The 20,552-nt window shown below is 40.2% G+C and overlaps 1 protein-coding gene and 1 pseudogene across 1 annotated transcript in view; one reads left to right on the top strand and one right to left on the bottom strand.

Annotated features, from left to right (window-relative positions):
* Positions 1–435: 435 nt before the first annotated feature.
* LOC102847510 (ubiquitin-conjugating enzyme E2 W-like) overlaps positions 436–20,552 on the top strand; it is an 87,293-nt gene continuing 67,176 nt past the window's right edge. The window contains exon 1 of the mRNA XM_006880471.1: positions 436–543. Within this exon, the coding sequence (XP_006880533.1) occupies positions 436–543 (108 nt within the window). The remainder of the gene's footprint in view (positions 544–20,552) is intronic.
* LOC102843321 lies at positions 9,191–10,118 on the bottom strand (annotated as a pseudogene).

Genomic DNA, 20,552 nt, shown 5'->3' with positions numbered 1-20,552 from the left:
TCGGAAACTTGTACCCCTCACCTTGAGCATATGAGAAGCCTTTCTAGTAGGCGAAGACCAGAAAGCAGCCCTCTGGTAAATTCTATCCGACCCAAGGGTATGAAAGTGGAGTGGAAAGATATTCAAAAGGAAAATCTGGAAACCGTACACCTGCAGTTTTGAAAAACAAAATAAAAGTGACAGATAAGGACATCACCAGGATTTCCTTATCTGGTGGTAAAAATGGTGACAATCGATAACATTAGCTTGGTCAGAGAACTGGACCCACGCCGCCCCACCGAGTTCGGCGGCGAGGGTAGGGGGGTGGGCCCCAAGCCAGCGCCCGCAAGTGGGCTGTGACCACTGCGAGCTCTATTTACCTGACCCCGCCCCTCCCCCGGGCTCCGGCCAATCCCCTCGCGCCGTCTCCTTCCCATCAGCGGCTCCGCCCCCGCGATGTTGGGGGGGGCGGCCCGCGGCGTGACGCGAACACGGCAGCTCCGCCCCCTGCGTCTTTGGCCTCGCCGGCCTAGGGGGGATGGTTCCATCATGGCGTCAATGCAGGTGAGGGGTGTTTGCTGCAGCCGGGCGGGCGAAGGAGCCGTTGCGATGGTGCGAACGCTCGGGCGAGGGAGGCGTCCGGGAGTCCGGGCTATCCGGGCGGGCTCGCGAGCAGTCCCAGGGGTTGGTCTTTGACCAGTTTCAGGGCGTTGGGGAGGGGTGAGAAGCCGCGAGGGGAAGGGCGGGTGAGGGGGTTGTCGGTCGGTCGAAGCGGACACTCGCCAGCGGAGAAGTTGAGGGATAAAAAAGGGTGAGAGAAGGGAAGGTCCAAGTTTGGCCTTGGCTCGGCGAGTGTGGGTTCGGAATCCCTGCCCCGCACACACGGACGGCCTAGGGCGGCCGCTGACCGGCCCGCAGGGATGCCTTTCTCGCCGCGGTCCCAGGCCGGCGGAAGCAGCTGCTGTCGCCGTTGTCGCCGGGGCAGCCGCGGTCCCGAGAGGGGAAACCGGGGGACACATTGCCGGGGAAGGCGGCTGGCGGTCGGAGGCGCCTCCCGGCCTCGGCTCCGGCCTCCCACGCCCGGCACCCCTCGGGCTGCTCGGAGGCTCCGCTCGCCCCCGTTTGACTCACCGTCCCTTTGCCCCTCGGGTACTTTCTTCTTGGGGTCTCGGCCCTCTCACCAGCATCCCCTTAGCCGCCCACTTGCCCACCCCCAGGCTCGGGCTTCCCGGAGTTTGTTCCCAGCCTTCGCCCTGATGTGCGACCTTCCCGAGCGCCCGAACCCCGGCTTGTCCAGCCCCCGGGGAGAGTCGCCCTCGTAGATTCTTTTCCTCTGCTGCCCCACCCTTGCGGTCTTGCTCAGGCCACAGCCCGGTGCCCTTATCCTCCCGGCCGCCCGTAGAGTCCTAGTGTTCGCTTAGAAGGAGTGTGGAACCTGTGCCACATTTTCCGGACTTTTCAATGCATTTTCCCCCCTTCTTTTCCCAACGGAATATACCCTCCCCCCTCCCCCCCAATCCTCAAATCTAAGGAGGAGTTTGGTTTTTCTGGCAAAGATGGCAACCACAAGTGTAGTTTGTAGAGACTGCATGCATTATCTGTAGCCTGCGCTTAATTCACCGATGAGGACTAACGGTATCAAAACATAGGAAGAGAAGGTGGAACTCTCTTTAGGAACGTGAGCCGAACGCTCTGTAGAGTTTTGAGAGCAGCCCCTTAGGTGAAGAAAGAGACCACGTTTTTCTTGGAAGGGTTTTTTGGTTTTGGTGTCAGAAGAAAAGCAAGTCTCCATGGATCTCCTCGGTCTTTCCCCCCCTCCCCTTCTTGCCGAGCACAGTTCTCTCTGCTGCTACTGCTTCCTCTTTTGTGCATATCATTTCTTTGCTGCACATTTACTTTCAAGTTTGCATCGTACCCTCTGCAGTCTGATTTTCGTACAGTATTCCCTTTACCTTTGCCTATCTCTCTGGGATTTCTTAAAGAACAGAAGGCAACACTTGGCTATACCTTTGTGGTTGAAGAGATGCTACAAAACAGTGGAGGGGAAAAATCATGGAGAATTTCAGTTATCCTCTAACCCAGTCACCGCTACAGACGTTAAGTTTCATCATTTGAGGTAAAAAAGAGGAACTGTGGAACACTTTAAATTGAACTGTAGAGAGGCTGTATGAAAAATTTAATTATTATTATTATAAGAGTAAAATGTTTAAGACTAAAAATTAACAGTCAATCCCACAATATTTGTGTGATGATGATTTGACAAGCAGGCATGATACAAGGATAGTAAGCTGGAAAAGGGAGATTTTAATTATTGAGAGAAAAACCCGAGTTGGTAAAGAAGTTAATAAACTTCACGTTGATAATTGTACAGGGCCGCTTGAGCAGTAAAAAGTCATTGTGGTGCAGTGTAATGTGTTCTTGTGCTAATAGAAAGGTTGGTGGAGCCAAGAAAGGTGGCGGAGTCTCAGTACATTAGAAACTATTGGACACTTCTACTTGATCCTATAGACAGGTTCATAATCCTATTTGGTTTGGGTCTTTTTTTTTTGGTACTTAAGCAATGGACTGAGATACTTGCAGTTGCTTTATTAGACTTTTTTGTGTATGTCACATTTACTACCTCCAACTCTGTTGCTTTCATTTTGTATCTTTGTGATTAAAAGAATGGAAAACTAATGCTTCATGATTTTAATTAATATGTAACCTAAATTTTCCTTTCTGTTTGTATTTTTAGAATAAACATATTCTCATAGAATCTTAAAAAATATCTTTATATAGATAAATCAGACTTTTTATTTTATTATTTTTAATAATTTTAATGAACATTTACAGAGATTTTGGATTTCCATTCATTCATTGTTGCACTTTTCTTCCTGCCCAGCCCTCCCCCAAGTCAGACTTTTTAAAACAATATGTTACATTCTTGTATTTTTTCCTTTGATAATTTTCATAGTAAAGTGTAATTCTTTTCAGAACAGCTAACTTATACATAAAGTAATAGCCAAATTGATAACTTTATTAATTTGTGGAAAATTATTTTTGAGGGCCTACTGTGTATTTCCAGTACTCTAGTAGATACTGTGGATGCAGCAGTGAATAAAAAAGTTCTCCCCTTGTAAATGAAATAAGTTGAGTTGAGAGGGGCAGACAGTAACAAAATAGTCATGTTATTTAGGAAATAAGTGATGTGGAGATGGGTATAGAGTGAATGGAGATGTGAAAGTAGGTAGTTTTTGGATTTCAGTTATGATAATTAGGAACAAGGTTACCCCATCAAAATGCTACTGTGACCATACCCTTGTATTTCTTTTATTTTAAAAAACACACCAAAAAACTGAAGTAGATTGTTGTTGTTAAGTGCCGTTGTGTCGTAATTGACTCATAGTGACCCTTTGAAGGAAAGTCTTCAACACTTGTGTGACCTTCATCCACTATTCAGGTTCATAGGGTTTTCGGAGGCAAGCTATTACGGAAGTGGATGCCACTCCTGTTTCCAAGCTTGTTTTAATCAGGGAGCTCCACCAAACACTGTCCACCGTGGGAAAGCATTAACACATTTGACATATCATTGTCACAGTGTTCAGCTTTACAGAAAACACAAGTTACCGCTATACGGCAAGTGGACACACCAGGGCTATATGAACTAGAAGAATGTTGTGACAAAAACAATGAAAGACATTGCTTTCTGTCCACTGGGCCAACTCATCACTCTATATTGATGTTATTGTTGTTAAGTGCCGTCGAGTAGTAGGTGACTCATAGTGACCCTATGAAGGAAATGAAAAACAATGAAAGATTATTTTTTAAAATTTTACCCACACCAGATGTTACTGCTGCTGAAGAAGAGGTTATTTTATTTGGAATAAGACCTACATTTAAAAAAAGTTTATTATACAGATGTAAAGTATGAATTGATAGAATTGTTGAAAAGCATACATGAGTCTTCAGGAACAATGCACTGATAAGGATACACTTAATTTCTTACTGGACAGTGTACATCTTAAAGGAGAGGTTGTGACTAATGTAGTCTATCAGTACTTAAACAACAGAACTGCCATAGGGTGTGCCAAGGCTGTAAATCTTAACAGATGCATACTACCACATTTTCTGGGGAGCAGCTCATTTGTTGTTATTGTGAAGGGCCGCAACATAATCATAAGTTATAAAATTAATTTTTGACTCCTAAGCCACACTGTGCAATGAGAATTTGTCCAGTGTGGTTAGATTTAACAGTAATTAAGAAAGTTGATTCTTTACTCTGGTTGGGTATAAGATTTAACCTGGATACTTTTAAAGTGAGAGTCAGGTTAAAGAATGTTGTTGTTATGTGCCCTCGAGTTGCTTGCAACTCATAGCGACCCTATGTACAACAGCCCTAAACTCTGCTCTGTCCTGGGCCAATTGCACTGTCTCCGACACACCCATCCCGATTACCCCAGTCACTGAATCAGTCCACCTCATAGAGGGCCTTCCCCTCTTGTGCCATTCCTCCACCCTCCCAAGCATGATGTCCCTCTCCAAGCACCGGTCTCTCCATACAACATGTCCAAAGTATGTTAGACAAAGCCTCAGAATCCTTGCCTCTAAGGAGCCACCCGGTTTAACTCTTTCCAGGACAAATCTGTTTTCTTGGCAGTCCATGGTACCCTCAATACTCTTCTCCAGCACCATAGCTCAAAGCCATCAATTCTCCTTCTGTCCTCCTTAGTCATTGTCCAACTCTCTGTTGCATAACGAGTGATAGCAAAGACCATGGCCTGTATCAGACACACCTTAGTCTCCAGAGAGACACCATTGCTCTTCAGTACTTTGGAGAGGTCCCTAACAGCAGACTTTTCCATGGCAATACATCTTTTAGTTTCCTGCCTACTGGTGCCAAGAGTTGACTGTGGAGCCAAGCAAACTAAAGCTGTGAACAATCTCAGTCTTTTCACCATTCATCCTGGGCCAATTGGCCCAGTGGTGAGAATCTTTGTCTTCTTGATATTGAGCCTCGATCCCTATTGGAGGCTGCAGTCCTTGACCCTCTGCAGCAAGCGCTTCATGTCTTCCTCAGTTTCAGGAAGCAGGGTTGTGTCATCTGCATAACGCAGATTGTTGATAGATCTTTTACCAATCTTGACCCTACATTTCTCCTCATAGAGCCCAGCCTCCCGAATAATCTTTTCTGCATACAAGTTGAAAAGGTATGGAGACAGAACACATCCCTGACGTAGAGAAGAGTAAGCTTGAAGATGTTTTTTGTTAAGTGACAGACATCAGTAGATGGTAGACCACTTACGAAACAAAGCATAAAGGTATGGCAATCCTCCTAACTTTCAAAACAGCCATTGTCCATACTTTTCTGCTATTAATATAATTCTGCTCTATGAGATCTCTTCCATTTTTGTCTTGAGATTATTGCTTGAGACTTTTCAACTTTTCAGGTCTCTTCTTCTCCTTTGGACTTCATGTTATTTTACTGAGTTGCACCTAACTCATAGACCTGTGAACAACAGATCTTAACCCTGAACTGTGCTATCCTTTATCATCCCTGACACCTTTGAGCCCATTGCTACAGACACTCTATCAGTCCATCTCGCGAAGGATTTTCCTCTTCATTGATCCTTCACCTTTCCAAGTATGATGTCCCTTTCCAAGTACTTGCCTCTCCTGACAACATGCCTAAAGTATGTGAGATGAAGGTTACCCATCCTTGCCTTCAAGGACCACTCAGGTTGCACCTTCTCAAAGACATATTTTTCCTTTTGGCAGTCCATAGGATATTCAGTACTCTACTTCCAACACCACAGCTCGGAGTTAAAGGTTCTTCTGTCCTTATTTATTGACCAGTTTTTAGATGCGTAGCAAGTGATTGGAAAAAACATGAATAAGGCACATAGTCTTTAAAGTGATGATGTCATTAATCTTCAGGACTTTGGAGAGGTCCTTGACTTTCTCAGTGCAGTTGTACAATGTTTCCTGTCTCCTGACTGCTATAACTGAGTATTGATTGTGGATCCAAGTAAGATGAAATCGTTGACAGATACTGTCTTTTCTCCATTTATCATGACGTTGCCTGATAGCCCTAATAGATTTTTGTTTTTTCCATGTCAAGATATAATCCTTATGAGAGTAAGAATAGTAGTTTCCTTTTGCTCCTTAAATAAGTATAAGTGGGGGGAGGGCTGGGCGGGGAGAGAAGTGCAGCAATGAATGTATGGAAATCCAAAATATCTGTAAATGTTCATTAAAATTATTAAAATAAAATAAAAATTAAAAAAATATATAAGTAACATGGACTACCAAGAAATAGATCTGTCTTGGGGAGGGTGAAACCAAGTTTCTCCGTGGAGGCTAGGGTTTTGAAGTTCCTTCTCATACTTTGGGCATGTGACCAGGACATTATGCTGGGAAGGGTGGAGGCAGCGCAGGAGAAGAAGAACTCTGATGAGATGGATTGATACAGTAAATAGGGCAATAGGGGTAGGTTTGTCAGAGTCAGTAACAGACCCATAGCTGACTTTTCAACAGATTTTCAGAGACTGTAAATTGTATGGGAGGAGATTGCCCGTCCTCCTTTCATGGAGCAGCAAATGGATTCGAACCACAAGCTTTTGGTATTACAGCACAACTTTTTACCACTATGCCATTAGAATGTTGTTGTGGTTGTTGTTATGTGCCGTCCAGTCGCTTACGACTCATAGCACGACTCATAGCGACCCTATGTACAACAGCCCAAACTCTGCTCTGTCCTGTGCCAATCGCACTGTCTCTGACACTCCCATCCCGATTATCCCAGTCACTGAATCAATCCACCTCATAGAGGGCCTTCCCCTCCTGCGCTGTCCCTCCACCCTCCCAAGCATGATGTCCTTTTCCAAGGACCGGTCTCTCCTCACAACATGTCCAAAGTATGTTAGACGGAGCCTCAGAATCCTTGCCTCCAAGGAGCTACCCGGTTTAACCCTTTCCAGGACAAATCTGTTTGTTTTCTTAGCAGTCCATGGTATTCTCAATACTCTTCTCCAGCACCACAGCTCAAAGGCATCAATTCTCCTTCTATCCTCTTGGTCATTGTCCAACTCTCTGATGCATAACAAGTGATTGCGAAGACCATGGCCTGTATCAGATGCACTTTAGTCTCCAGAGAGACACCATTGCTCTTCAGTACTTTGGAGAGGTCCCTAACAGCAGACTTTCCCATGGCAATGCACCTTTTAATTCCTGGCTGCTGGTGCCAAGACTGTTGACTGTGGAGCCAAGCAAACTAAAGCTGTGTATAATCTCAATCTCTTCACCATCCATCCTGATGCTGCCACGTCGTCCAGTGGTGAGAATCTTTGTCTTCTTGACATTGAGCCTCAATCCATATTGTAGGCTGCAGTCCTTGACACTCTGCAGCAGATGCTTCAGGTCCTCTTCAGTTTCAGCAAGCAGGGTTGTGTCATCTGCATTACGCAGATTGTTGATAAATCATCCACCAATCTTGATTCCACATTTCTCATCATAGAGCCCAGCCTCCCGGATAATCTGTTCTGCATATACGTTGAAAAGGTATGGAGATAGGATGCATCCCTGGCTACCCCTTCCCAATTTTGAACCATGTAGTGTTCCCATGCTCTGTTCTAACGACTGCCTCCTGGTCCAAGTACAGGTTTCGCATTAGCACGATGAAGTGTTCTGGGATTCCCATTCTTCTCAGAGTCAGCCATAGTTTGTTATGATCCACACAGTCAAATGCCTTTGCATAGTCAATGAAACACAGATAGACATTCCTCTGGTATTCCCTGCTTTCAGCTAAGATCCATCTAACATCAGCTACAATATCCCTAGTACCACAACCCCTTCTAAACCCAGCCTGGACTGGCAGTTCTCTGTTGATGTGCTGTTCCAGTCGTTTTTGGATAATCTTCAGTAAAATCTTGCTTGCATGTGAAATCAGTGAGATTGTTCTGTAGTTTCCACATTCTGTTGGGTCACCTTTCTTTGGGATAGGAACAAATATAGATCTCTTCCAGTCAGTTGGCCAAGTGGTTGTTCTCCAGATTTGTTGGCACAACTTGGTGAGCACGTCCAGGGCAGCATCTGTTAACTGAAATACGTCAATTGGTATACCATCTATTCCTGGAGCCTTACTTTTTGCCATTTCCTTCAAAGCAGCCTGTACTTCTTCTTTCACCACCATAGGCTCTTGCTCATGAAATTCTTCTGTGTCTTCCAATTCCTTTTGATACAGTGACTCATTATATTCTTTCCATCTTCTTTTAATACTTCCTGGATCATTTAACATTCTGCCGAAAGCATCCTTGATTATATATAGCAACTCGAGGTTTGAATTTGTTCTTCAGTTAATATTTGTATTACTTGTATTTTAAAAAAGTTGTTTTATTTTCTTGAAGTATATTTGTTGTAACTTTTATGTTTTTCAAAGTAACATATTTGTTTTGGTGTTTTTTTTTAATTTTATTATTTCTTGTGGGTATACCGTCAAATTGGATCTGACTGGTACAGGAGGAGATTGCCCGCCTTCTCCAGCAGAGCATGTACCTCTAGGATTGCAGTGCAGCTTCTTGCCACTAGGCCACCAGAGCGCCCTTAAAAGTAACTTATATTTGTGTACTTAACTTTTGGAATCCTCATTCCAAACTTAAAAATGGAAAGTCAAATAACCCTGTTTTATTCTAATGAAAAGAGACACAAAGTTGACTGTGGGTAATCATTTTTTTAGTAAATGAATTTTTTAGTAAATGAAGTGACTGAAGAGCTAAAATTAGAAACCAGGTTCTAAAACCTACTGATGCTGTGAAGTTGTGGGTATCAAACATCCTAACAATTTTCGCATAATAAATCACTGGGATAATTATTTAACTTTTCAGTAAGCAAACATTTATTAAAATTTTCTGTAGAAATCAAGAAAAACAGTTCTCAGTTTATAAAGACAATTACTTTATTAATCAACTTTTATGAATAGTGCCTTATATATACTTGTCCACTGAATAAAATGATTGATTCTTTATGAGTGACATCTTTATTTTTGTCATTTTAAGTCTGATGAAAGCCATAACTAATTCTAGTTAAAGAGTCCAACAGCTCAATTGAAAAGTAGAATTGTATTTACTCATTAAATGCTAATAGTTTTCTAAGACACAAGTTGAGTATATCTGGCATGCATGTTTAATTTCAGTACAATAGATTTAAGACCAAACATGTTATATGTATTAAGACTAGATTATAAATTATCATAGTCATCACCATCATCATCATCATCTTCACATTTTCTTTTCAATGCAGTAGGTGGTTTATTGCCAGTATTTTGTGATAATACCATATTAGTGGTAATAATATTTTTGGACCCAATTAATGACAGGTTAGTCAGAACATTCTGAACTGCTAATGTTGCTGGAATTGATGCTTTTATTAGCTGGGGTCTGTGAAATGGGCATCTGGACTGTAAATCATTGCCCTGTGAGGAACATTGGAGTCCCTACTTTAGTGGAAATAGACATGGTTTGTGGGGTTGGTGTACCTTGTGTGGAGGTACTGGGTTTGTTAGTAATGGAACCAACACTTAGCCTTGGAATTGTTATTCTTCCTGCAGCACCAGATGTCTTTTTCTGTATAGACTTAAATCTATAATTTGGAGCAGTTAAGCAGAACCTATCAGGTGGCAATCTAGGACCAGAATTTGGCTTGATCAAAGGCAAAGCAGTTTGATATCTTTGCTGGGCAATATATAATAAAAAAATCTCTTGGGAGAGAAAAGGTGAAAGATTGATCAGCACGACATTGCTTTCATTGCCAGTTGCACATCATGTGCATAAACAGTTGCTTTCTTAGCATGGTTTGAATAAATTTTTGCATCATCTAGAATTATAGTTATGTATTGGAAGGCAAACTCCAACATCTGATTTATAACTCTTGGCTCATATTCTGTAATGCCCATATCCTTCAGGATTGTTGCCATCATCTTTGCATCTTTCAGCATGCTTTTGGGAGAAGTTATCTTTCCAGACTCTGTGATATTATGTGATCAGACTTCTTTAGCTAAATTATCCACATTAATGAATTTCAGTCCAGATCTTGAGGCAAGCTCTTTGTCTAGTATGATTTTTCCAACCCCTTGTGTACGGGTGGAGCAAGATGTTTGGCTGCAACATGATACCCCTGTGATAGCTCTTGTTGCTTTGACTCGTATAGTGATCCATTTAATCTTTACTACCGTTTGCTTCATGACAAGTATTTTCTGCAGAATCTAGTTTTGGAGTCACCAAGTAGTGCATGCATTTGAATTTTCTAATTGAGACATTTGGAAGCAGGAGTGGCATCCATTTCCTAAAAAACATGCATAGCATCTGGTCCCCCACTGGATCCTTTTCATTTCCTTCACCTGCTCCCCCCACCAACCAATTTCTGCAGCTCTGCAACTGCATCCCTGCTCATCCTCACCCTTCTGCCCCCAACCCTCGCCTCCTTGTACCCCCAATATGTTTTTCCCAATAAAATGAAGAAAAAAAAAACAACCCAGAAAAAAAAAACATGCCTCCAGAAACTATGAATTTTGATAAATGTTGATAGTTATAGAGAGGGTTCAGGCTTTTTGTTCATAGGTTTGCTGTGAGTCATGCTACACTCAAAAGCAATCAACAACAGTTGAAAAATGCTGGATCTCACTTTCCCTTGTAAACTTTATCAGGGAGGGGAAAAAATAGCCGAAACAGGACCCATTTTTTGTTTTTAGGTTAACAGTTGTTTCTTGCATGCATTATATGTATTAGAGAGGTTAAGACAAAGACAGATTAGTAGATGGTGAATATATAAAACTTCTGATTTAATCATCCCCAAATCTGTTCCATCTGCAGTTTTCTTTGGTACATGGTAATTTCATTCTTTCATTTACTTAGAAAAACAGTCTTGGATTCATCCTCCTCCACAATCAAAGCTAAAACAAATGACAAAAAATGTCACTTTTCTGTTTTTGTTTTACCCAAAAGATAGCCCAGAATTCTTGTTAACGGCCTACCAGTATCAGTTGACATTGCAACTCACACTGGCCTTGTGTGTTGTGGAGAATCACTCCATAAGATTGTCATGGCTGTGACCTTTGGAGAGTACATTGCCAAGCCTTTCTAAGGTGCCTCTGAGTGGATTTGAATGTTCAGCTTTCTTTTTACTATTCTTTTTTTTTTCTTTTTACTATTCTAATTCATTGACACTACTTAGAGTCTCCTTGTAATGGCCTGTTATATCATCAAGTCAAATTCAAATTACAGTCATAACTCATTTGACAGAGAATTGCCTCATAGGACTTTTCTAGGTTGTAATCTTTTTGCTATGGGTCACAGGCAACTGGACAGCACATAACAACAATCTTTGTAAGAATAGATCACCAGATCTTTTTCCTGCAGAGCTGCTGAGTGGGTTTTAGCCACCAACTTCTGATTAGCTTGGTTGTAACCAGGATAGTCCGTACTGTCTCCCATGCCAAAAACTCATTGCTTTCAAGTTGATTCCCACAAATAGTAATCCAGTAGGACAGAATAGCACAGTCCTGTAGGGTTTCCAAGGCTGTGAGTTATCCAACAGAGCAGCTGTATGATTTCATATTCCTACCAATAATACATGTGTGTTCTAGTTTGCCTCCATCTTTGCCAGGACGTGTTTCTTTTGTATTTATATTGTACAGATATAGAAAGCAAAAAAACTTGCCATTTTAACCAACTTTAACTGTACAGTTCAAGGACAGTTACATTCACCATGTTATACTGACATCACTGCTGTCATTTTGCACATTTTTTATCACCCCAAACAGAAGCTCAATATCACATTATCACTCTCATTTTCCCTTCCACTTTGGTCTCTGGTAACAAATATTACATTTTTGTCTCTATCTCTGTCATAGATATTTGATGAAATGAGATCATTATTTGTCCTTTAATGTCTGATTTATTTCACTTCATATATTTCCAAGAATCATTTCTACTGTAGTGTGTATCAGAATTTTTATTTCTCCTAACGATTAATACTTCATTGCATGCTTTTACTACATCTTGTTTACCCTTTTTTTGTTGATGGACACTGGGTTCTTTCCACCTTTGGCAAATGTGAATAATACAATAATGTCCAAATATCTATTTGAGTTTCTTTCTTTTCTGTTTATCATGATGCTGTTTGTAGGTAATGAGGGTTTTTTCTAAAATGTCTTTTAATTTATGCCTTTTTTGTTTTATTTAAATTTATTATTAATTTCAGTAAAATTTTACAGAGACTTTGGATTTCCATTCATTCATTGTTGCACTTTTCTCCCCTCTCAGCCCTCCCCACTAGTACACTACCCTCTTGGAAAAGTAAAAGAAAAATTCTTTCATTGTTTTACAAATCCTCCCCCAGGTCTACTCCACCATGTAACCTTCACTCTAGACTCCTGTCATGACAGAAGTACCTAATCACATATCCCTTTTAAACAGTTTTCTCCCTCATCTGTTTCAATGCAGTATACATTATTGAACCTATCATTCTCAATCTCTCCCCAACCGCAAGGTCAGTCCTGTTTTACAACAGTGGCACCATGCAGTATTTGTTCTTTTGTGACGGAGATACTTCTCTCAGCGTGATGTCCTCCAGAGTCACCCATTTTGAATAATATTGCATGAGTTCCTTGTTTTTCAATGCAGCATAGTAATCCATTATGTGAATATACCACAGCTTCTCTGTCCATTCGTTTGTCGATGGGCACCTGCCTTGTTTCCAACTCCTTGCTGTTGTGAACAGAGCTGCGATAAACATGGGTGTGCATATATCCGCTTGGATGCCAGTTATGGTCTCTTTGGGATATATTCCCAGTAGTGGAATTGCTGGGTCAAATGTTATCTCTGTTTGTAACTTTTTGAGAAAGCGCCATACCGCCTTCCACAGTGGTTGCACCATTTTACACTCCCACCAACAGTGAATAAGGGTTCCAGTTTCTCCACAACCTCACCAGGATTTGTTGCTTGCTGTTCTGTTAAATTTTGCTATTCTGTCTGGGGTGAGATGATATCTCATAGTTTTAATTTGTATCTCTCTTAGAGCTAGCAGTTTTGAACATTTCTTCATGTGCTTGTTAGCCATCTGAATGTCGTCTTCGGTGAAGTGTCTGTTCATATCCTGTGCCCATTTTTCTATTGGATTATTTGCCTTTATCTTGTTGTGGTGCTCAAGTATTTTATAAATTCTCGATATAAGTCCCTTATCTGTTATATTTTGTCCCAGTACTTTTGTATTTTCCCAAATACTTTTTCCCAGTCTGTGGCTTCCCTTTTTACTCTGTTGGAGAAGTTTTTGGATGTGTGTAGGGATTTGAGTCTTAGAAGATCCCATTCATCTATTTTATCTTCTCCTGGTTGTAGGTTCTATTTGACTTTCTTTCAAGTCCTTGGGTTACATAACTAAGAATAAAAATTCTAGTGATACAGTTCTCCTGTGATTAGCTTTTTGAAGGACTTCCTGTTTTGTTTTCCTTGGCCATTATACTTCTTAACCAGTCTGCATGAAATACAAGTTATTTTGTCCACACCTCACCAACACTTGTTTTCTGACAATAGCCAATTTAGTGGATATAAAGTGGTATTTTGATTTTACATTTTCTTAATAACTTTGAGTATATATCTTTTCATGTGCTTATTGATTATTTGTATGTATTTGGGGAAATACTTATTCAAGTTCTTTGTTTATTTTTAGATGGAATTGCTTTCCTTTTTGATACTTAGTTATAGTTCTTCATGTATTTTTTACTAATTCTGCATAAGAAACCCTTATTAGATGGTTACCAAATATTTTCTCCCATTCTATACATTGTCTCTTCACTTTCTTGAAAAACAGCCTTTAAAATACAAAATGTTTTAAATTTTATCAAGTGCAGTTTATTTTTTATTCTTGAAAACTTTTCATTTTTTAAAAGTGTTGAGAATATATATATGACAAAACATAAACCAATCCAGCAGTTTCTGCACATAGTGTTCATTGACTTTGATTATATTTTTTAAGCTCATCAGTTAACTGAATGACCCATGAAACCATGGCCCTAAACCTGCAAACCAAGGAACCTAAATCTTTAGGGGTTTTTGTTGTATATGTTTCTTTAGTTACTCCCTCCTTTCTTTTTTGGTAATTATTGTAAATATATTATAGCTTAAACTTTCTCCCCTCCATTTTAAACAAAACATTTGATTTTCTATTCAGGCCATTAATATGCATGGCATTTTATGACATTAAATACAATATTCACAATATAACTACACTCTTGTAGATTTATTCCTTTGACTAATCCCTGTTTCCTACCCTTTCCTTCCTTCTGGACAAATGCTGGCCTTTTTATTTTGTATAGTTTCTTATTCTAAGGAGTAAATGTCTCCCTGAGGTTATTGTTCACTTTATAGAATTCTTGTTTGACTGAATATTATACCAATGTTATACCTTCTACCAATTCAGCTTTTTAAGTATGTACAACTTACTGGCAGTATTTACCATAATTACTTGTGCAGACTTGCTTTTAATGTAATTTTCTCATTGTCTTTTTCCCTCGTCTCTGATCACTACTGATACACCTTGCTCTTTATACATTTGCCATTTCTTGTGTTTTTATTTAAGTAAACAACAACAGTTCATTGTTAAGTTTAAACTTACTGTTACCGTCATAGGTGAGTGTTGTCTCTTATCTCTCCTGGAATAGCTGGTGGATTCAAACCTTGTGGCTATGGGTTGACAGTACAGTCCCTGTGAGTCAGCCACCAGAGCTCCCAATTTAAATGAGGTCTTTGTGACTTGATTCATCCAGGGTAATGTTTTCAGGTTCCCTCCTTTTTTTAAAAAGAAACCAAAAAACAAAAACCTTTTACTAGTTTATTTTCAAGTTTTCTCCTTATAGCATTCAAGATTTTATTTCTCAAGATTATACTTTCAAGGAACATTTCTAGAGTTTGTTACTAGAGACATTTATCTGTGTAGAGCACTGAAAACCACGAGGAGGAGGGGCGGCATTTTCTCCTGAGTGTGAAGCTGGCTTTTGGTCTTGCAGTTGTCATTTGCCATTGATGATTGTTCTCTTCCTTCATGGGAGAATAAGAGGGAGAGAATGCAGTCTGAGTGGAAAAGAGATTTAATTTCTTCTATAAGCAACATGAAATGGTCTTGTAAAATTATTTGCTACTCACTTAACCCCGAAACATCCCCAGATATGCATATCTAAAGATTAAGATCTTTAGCTCCATGTTAAGAACATCATGAAATTGCTCAGACCATCACCTGCATGCATATTCAAAAAGCTACCAAGTATCTGAAAGATGTCACTTTGTAAAAAGCAGTGTGTATGTGCCATTATAGTGTTGCAGTGGTAAAGTTGATGTGTCTCTCCAGACCAAATGATGAGGTTGGACACAGGATCAGTGGCACAAAAAGGATGCTAAAGTTCTGCCACACCTGATTCTTTCTGGTCATTGATTGAACATGCTCACGTGAACAGAGTCCTCATGATGTCCTGCTGCTTTTAAGAGGTCTTTCTGCCACACTGAGATGATCTTAATTGTAAAGGAACGGATAGTTCATAAACTGGAATAGGAAGTTGTATAGAAGGCAACGATTCTAGAAGAAACAGATGAAACAAAAACTTTAGCCACAGGAATTAGTATAGCTTAAAAATCAAATGCAAATAAAATTGGCGGGTTAGAGGAGACTACTACTGGCTGAATAGCAAATGTGTTTGTGTGTTCCTCCTAATGTTTTACCAACTCATTCTTGTGTTGATGGGCATTTATATTGTTTCCATCACTTGGCTCTTAAATATAGTTAGGCAGTGACATCTGTGACGTTAGGATTTTTTACTTTTCTATCCATTATCTTAGAACTGATCAGACTGCCAGGTGAGAATCGAGGCTCTACTTGGCCACCTTTGGCTCCCCTGGAGGTGTGGTCTCCTGCTGCCTCAGCTCTAGACACAAGAGTCACTGTTAATAAGTATCTTCACCAAAGTTGTAAGTAAGGCATAGGAATGAGCTGGTCAGAGTGTGGAGAGACTCGTGAGTGTAGCCTGACAGCCCCGGTGATGGAGTCAAAGTTAAAGGTCTGATTGCTGAAGGAAGAGCTGACTTGTGATTGCTATGAGACAAAGTTTGGTGGACGATTGAGGAAACCAGAGGCTGCTTGCATTTGTGTTGCTGGACTGAACCTGAACTTTCACTTGTTGACTGAGAAGCTATCAGAACTATATCCTTTACTTCCCCCACCCTTGAACTTTGTCCTTCATAAACCCGACAACTGTGAGTAAAGTCAAGGTGTGAGACATATTGCAGTGAATATTGGTTCTGGTGGTTAGTAGTGTATACAGTGGTGGGAATCAGGGAATGGGACACATATCTGACCTTGTAGCTATTAATTTGATATTGTGATGTTGATGAGGACAGTTCCCTTTTGTAGAGTTAATTGTGGTCAGACTCAACCTTCCTCACATTATGCTTGCTCCTTTTACAACATTGGTATACAAGTCTTTCCTTGATTCTCAGCTTTCAAGTGTTTTGGGTGTACTGAGAAGTGAAATTACTGAGTATAAAGTAATTCTGCTTTTAGTTTTTTGAGGCACTTCTGTGTTATATTTTGTGGTGGTTTTTTTTTTTGTTGAAATTAGGACTTCAGGTTTTACTTCCCTAAGTTCTCTTCTCAAAGTTTGTTTACTTTAGTTTCCTTATATTTAAACCAGTGATGAATTTTGACTTAATCTTTATATATGATGTAGGTATGGGTTAAATGTTATTTTTTTACATTATGGAGAACACTGTTGCTTTCATCCTTTCATGAGATGAACTTTGCATCATTGTTGAAAATTAATTGGAAGTAGATGTATGGGTTTATTTCTGAATTCTCAGTTCTATTCATTATGCTATTCTTGCATCCTTGTACCGAACTTTTTTTTTGGGCACAATTTATTATAGGTTGGCTCTTACTCACCGTACTAACTGTATAAGAAATTCTAAATAGAACTTTTAAAAATTGATTTTAATTAAAGTTTATAAAGAACTTAGATTTCCAATCGTTCATTGTTGCACATTTTCCTCCCTGCTCCCCCTTGCCCCCAGATCACTTTTTTCTTTGGAGGAAAAATTCTTTCATTGTTATACAGCCCCCTCCCTTTACTATGCTGCTTTTATTCTGGGCTCTTGTCATGCCATAATACCTAATCATATATTCCTTTTATACAGTTCTCTCCCCCATCTGTTTCAATGCCATGCAAATTATTTATCCCCTCTTAGTTTCCTCCCAGTCCCCATGTCAGTCCTGTTTTATAACAGTGGCATTATGCCGTATTTGTCTTTTTTGACCGAGATATTTCACTCAGCATAATGTTCTCCAGGGTCACCTGTTTTGTAATTCATGAGTTCCTTGTTTTTCAGTGCAGCATAATATTCCATTGTGTGAATATACCGTAGCTTCTCTATCCACTCGTTTGTTGATGGGCACTTGGGTTGTTTCCAACTCCTTGCTGTTGTGAACAAAACTGCAGTAAACATGGCTGTGCAATACCAAACTCTTTTGACAACTGAAACTTTATAGGTTTGTAAATCAGGGAATGTAATTTTTACTTTGTTTTTTTCCAAGGTTGTTTTGGCTATTTCAAATTCCTTGCAGGTTTTTTGGGTTAATTTTAATGAAAGCTTGGCCCCACAGTCAACACTCTTGGCACCAGTAGCCAGGAAATTAAAAAAAAAACAACCCAAACATATTGCGATGAGAAAGTCTGCTGTTAGGGACCTCTCCAAGTTACTGAAGAGCAATGGTGTCACTCTGGGGACTAAGGTGTGTCTGATACAGGCCATGGTCTTTGCTGTCACTTGTTATGCATCAGAGAGTTGGACAATGGCTAGGAAGGATAGAAGGAGAATTGATGCCTTTGAACTGTGGTGCTGGAGAAGAGTATTGAATGTCCATGGACTACCAAGAAAACAGATTCAACCTGGAGAGGGTTAAACTAGGCTGCTCCTTGGAGGCAAGGATTCTGGGGCTTCGTCTGACATACTTTGGACATGTTGTAAGGAGGGACAGGTCCTTGGAGAGGGACATCATGCTTGGGAGTGTGGAGGGACGGCGCAAGAGGGGAATACCCTCTATGAGGTGGATTGATTGAGTGGGGTGATCGGGATGGGTGTGTCAGAGGCAGTGTGATTGGCACAGGATAGAGCAGGGTTTAGGGCTGTTGTACATAGGGTCGATGTACAAGCAAGCGACTCGATGGTACAGCAACGACAAAACTTTGGATTTCCATTCATTCATTGTTGCACTTTTCTCCTTATCCAACCTCCCCTCCACCCCACCCCCCCCGCGCCCAGTTTGCTCTTCTCTTTGAAAAATAAAATTCTTTCATTGTTACACAATCCCTCCCCCCGAGTCCACTCAACTATGCAGCCTTCATTCTGAACTCCTGTCATGACAATAATACCTAATCGCATATCCCTTTTAAACAGTTCTTTCCCTCATCTGTTTCAATGAAGTATACATAATTTATCCCATCTTTCTCAGTCTCATCCCAACCCTGATGTCAGTCCCGTTCTACAACAGTGGCAGTATGCAATATTTGTCCTTTTGTAACTGAGATATTTCACTCAGCATAATGTCCTCCAAGGTCATCCATTTTGAATAATATTTCATGAGTTCTTGTTTTTCAATGCAGCATAGTTGTGTAAATATACCATAGCTTCTCTATCCATTTGTTTGTTGATGGGCACTTGGGTTGTTTCCACCTCTTTCCTGTTTTGAACAAAGCCGCAATAAACATGGATGTGGAAATTGCTTGCAGTTTTGTAGGAATTTAAGCATTGGCTTTTTTATCTCTTGGGAGCGGGGCGGGGAGGCTTGTGGGAATTGCTCGGGATTGTATTGAACCTATAGATCCTTGCTGGATAGTAGTACTGTATTAATACTGTCTTTTAGTTCATGAACTCTGATTATTTTTGTCTTTTTCTATGTCCAAGTCATCTTCTTGGTTAAATTTATTCCTAGATAAGTATTCTTTAGATACTTTTCTTTTTGATCATCATTGTTATATAGAAACAAAACTGATTTTTATGTCGTAGTCTTATATCTCGAAATTTACTTAATTCACTTACTAGCTGTATACAATTTCTGTAGATTGACATTTTCTGTCAATACAATTTTGTTATCAGCAACTGAAGATAATTTTACTACTTTTCCAGTTGGGATGATTTTCATTTCTTTGTCTGCTGATTGCTCTGGCTAGAACTGCCAGTGCAGTGTTGAATGGCAGAGGTGAAAGTAGGAGTCCTTGTCTTCTTCCTAATCTTAGGGGGACAACTTTTATTTTTTTTCCCTCCATGGAGTTTGATGCCAATTGTGGGTTTTTCCAGAAATCCTTTTATTATGTTGAAAGAATTTCCCTTCCATTCCTAAAATACCAAGTGGGGTATAATGGATGTTTTTGAATACTTTTTCTGCATTGAGCTAGATGATCATGTGATTCTTTGTCTTCCTTTTATTAATATTCATTATGTTGATCAATTTTCCTTAATGTTTCGGTGATATATTCACTTGGCCATGATGAAAATCCTTTTTTAAAAATACTGTTATTATTATTATTTTAATTATTTATTTATTTTTTAGTGTGTACTGTCAAATTGGATCTTACTGGTACAGGAGGAGATTGTCCCTCCTTTTCCAGCAGAGCATCTGATAGATTCGAACCACGCACCTCTGGGGTTGCAGTGCAGCTTCCACTAGGCCACCAGAGCTCCCTGAAAAAAATCCTTTCAGTATGCTTTTGCATTTGATTTGCTAGTATTTTGTTGAGGATTTTTGCATCTGTATTCGTTAGGAGGGAACTCTGTTGGCATAATCCATAGTGAGTTGTACTGCTAACCTAAACATTGTGCCTCTGGCTGCTTGAACCCACCAGTGGTTTCATGGGAGAAAATGAGTGGTCTTTCCCTATATGATTTACAGCCTTGGAAACCTGCAGGAGGATCATTTTTGACCTAACAGCAGTAGGTTTTTATATTAATAAGGAACCATTCCTCTAGTTTTCGTGTGGTTTTATCAGGGTAATGTTAGTCTCAAAAATTAAGTTGGGAAATTTTCCTTTGTTTTTCTGAAGAGTTTGACACTGTTAGCATTAATTCTCACTGATTTCACATGCAAGCAAGATTTTACTGAAGATTATCTGAAAATGACTGGAACAGCACATCAACAGAGAGCTACCAGAAGTCCAGGCTGGGTTTAGAAGGGGTCGTGGTACTAGAGATATTGTCGCTGATGTTAGATGGATCTTGGCTGAAAGCAGGAAATACCAGAGGAATGTCTATCTGTGTTTCATTGGCATTTGACTGTGTAGATCATAACAAACTATGGCTGACTCTGAGAAGAATGGGAATCCCAGAGCACTTGGTCATTCTAATGCGAAACTTATACCAGGAGGCAGTTTTCAGAACAGAGCAAGGGAACACTGCATGGTTCAAAACTGGGAAGGGCGTACGCCAGGGATGCATCCTATCTCCATACCTTTTCAACCTATATGCAGAACAGATTATTCGGGAGGCTGGGCTCTATGAGGAGAAATG

The sequence above is a fragment of the Elephantulus edwardii genome, unplaced genomic scaffold, assembly GCF_000299155.1.
Source record: "Elephantulus edwardii isolate Elephantulus edwardi_28Jun2011 unplaced genomic scaffold, EleEdw1.0 scaffold00008, whole genome shotgun sequence".
Classification (NCBI taxonomy): domain Eukaryota; kingdom Metazoa; phylum Chordata; class Mammalia; order Macroscelidea; family Macroscelididae; genus Elephantulus; species Elephantulus edwardii.
Note: the sequence above shows the minus strand (reverse complement) of the source record. Positions and strands in the feature narration are given on the sequence as shown.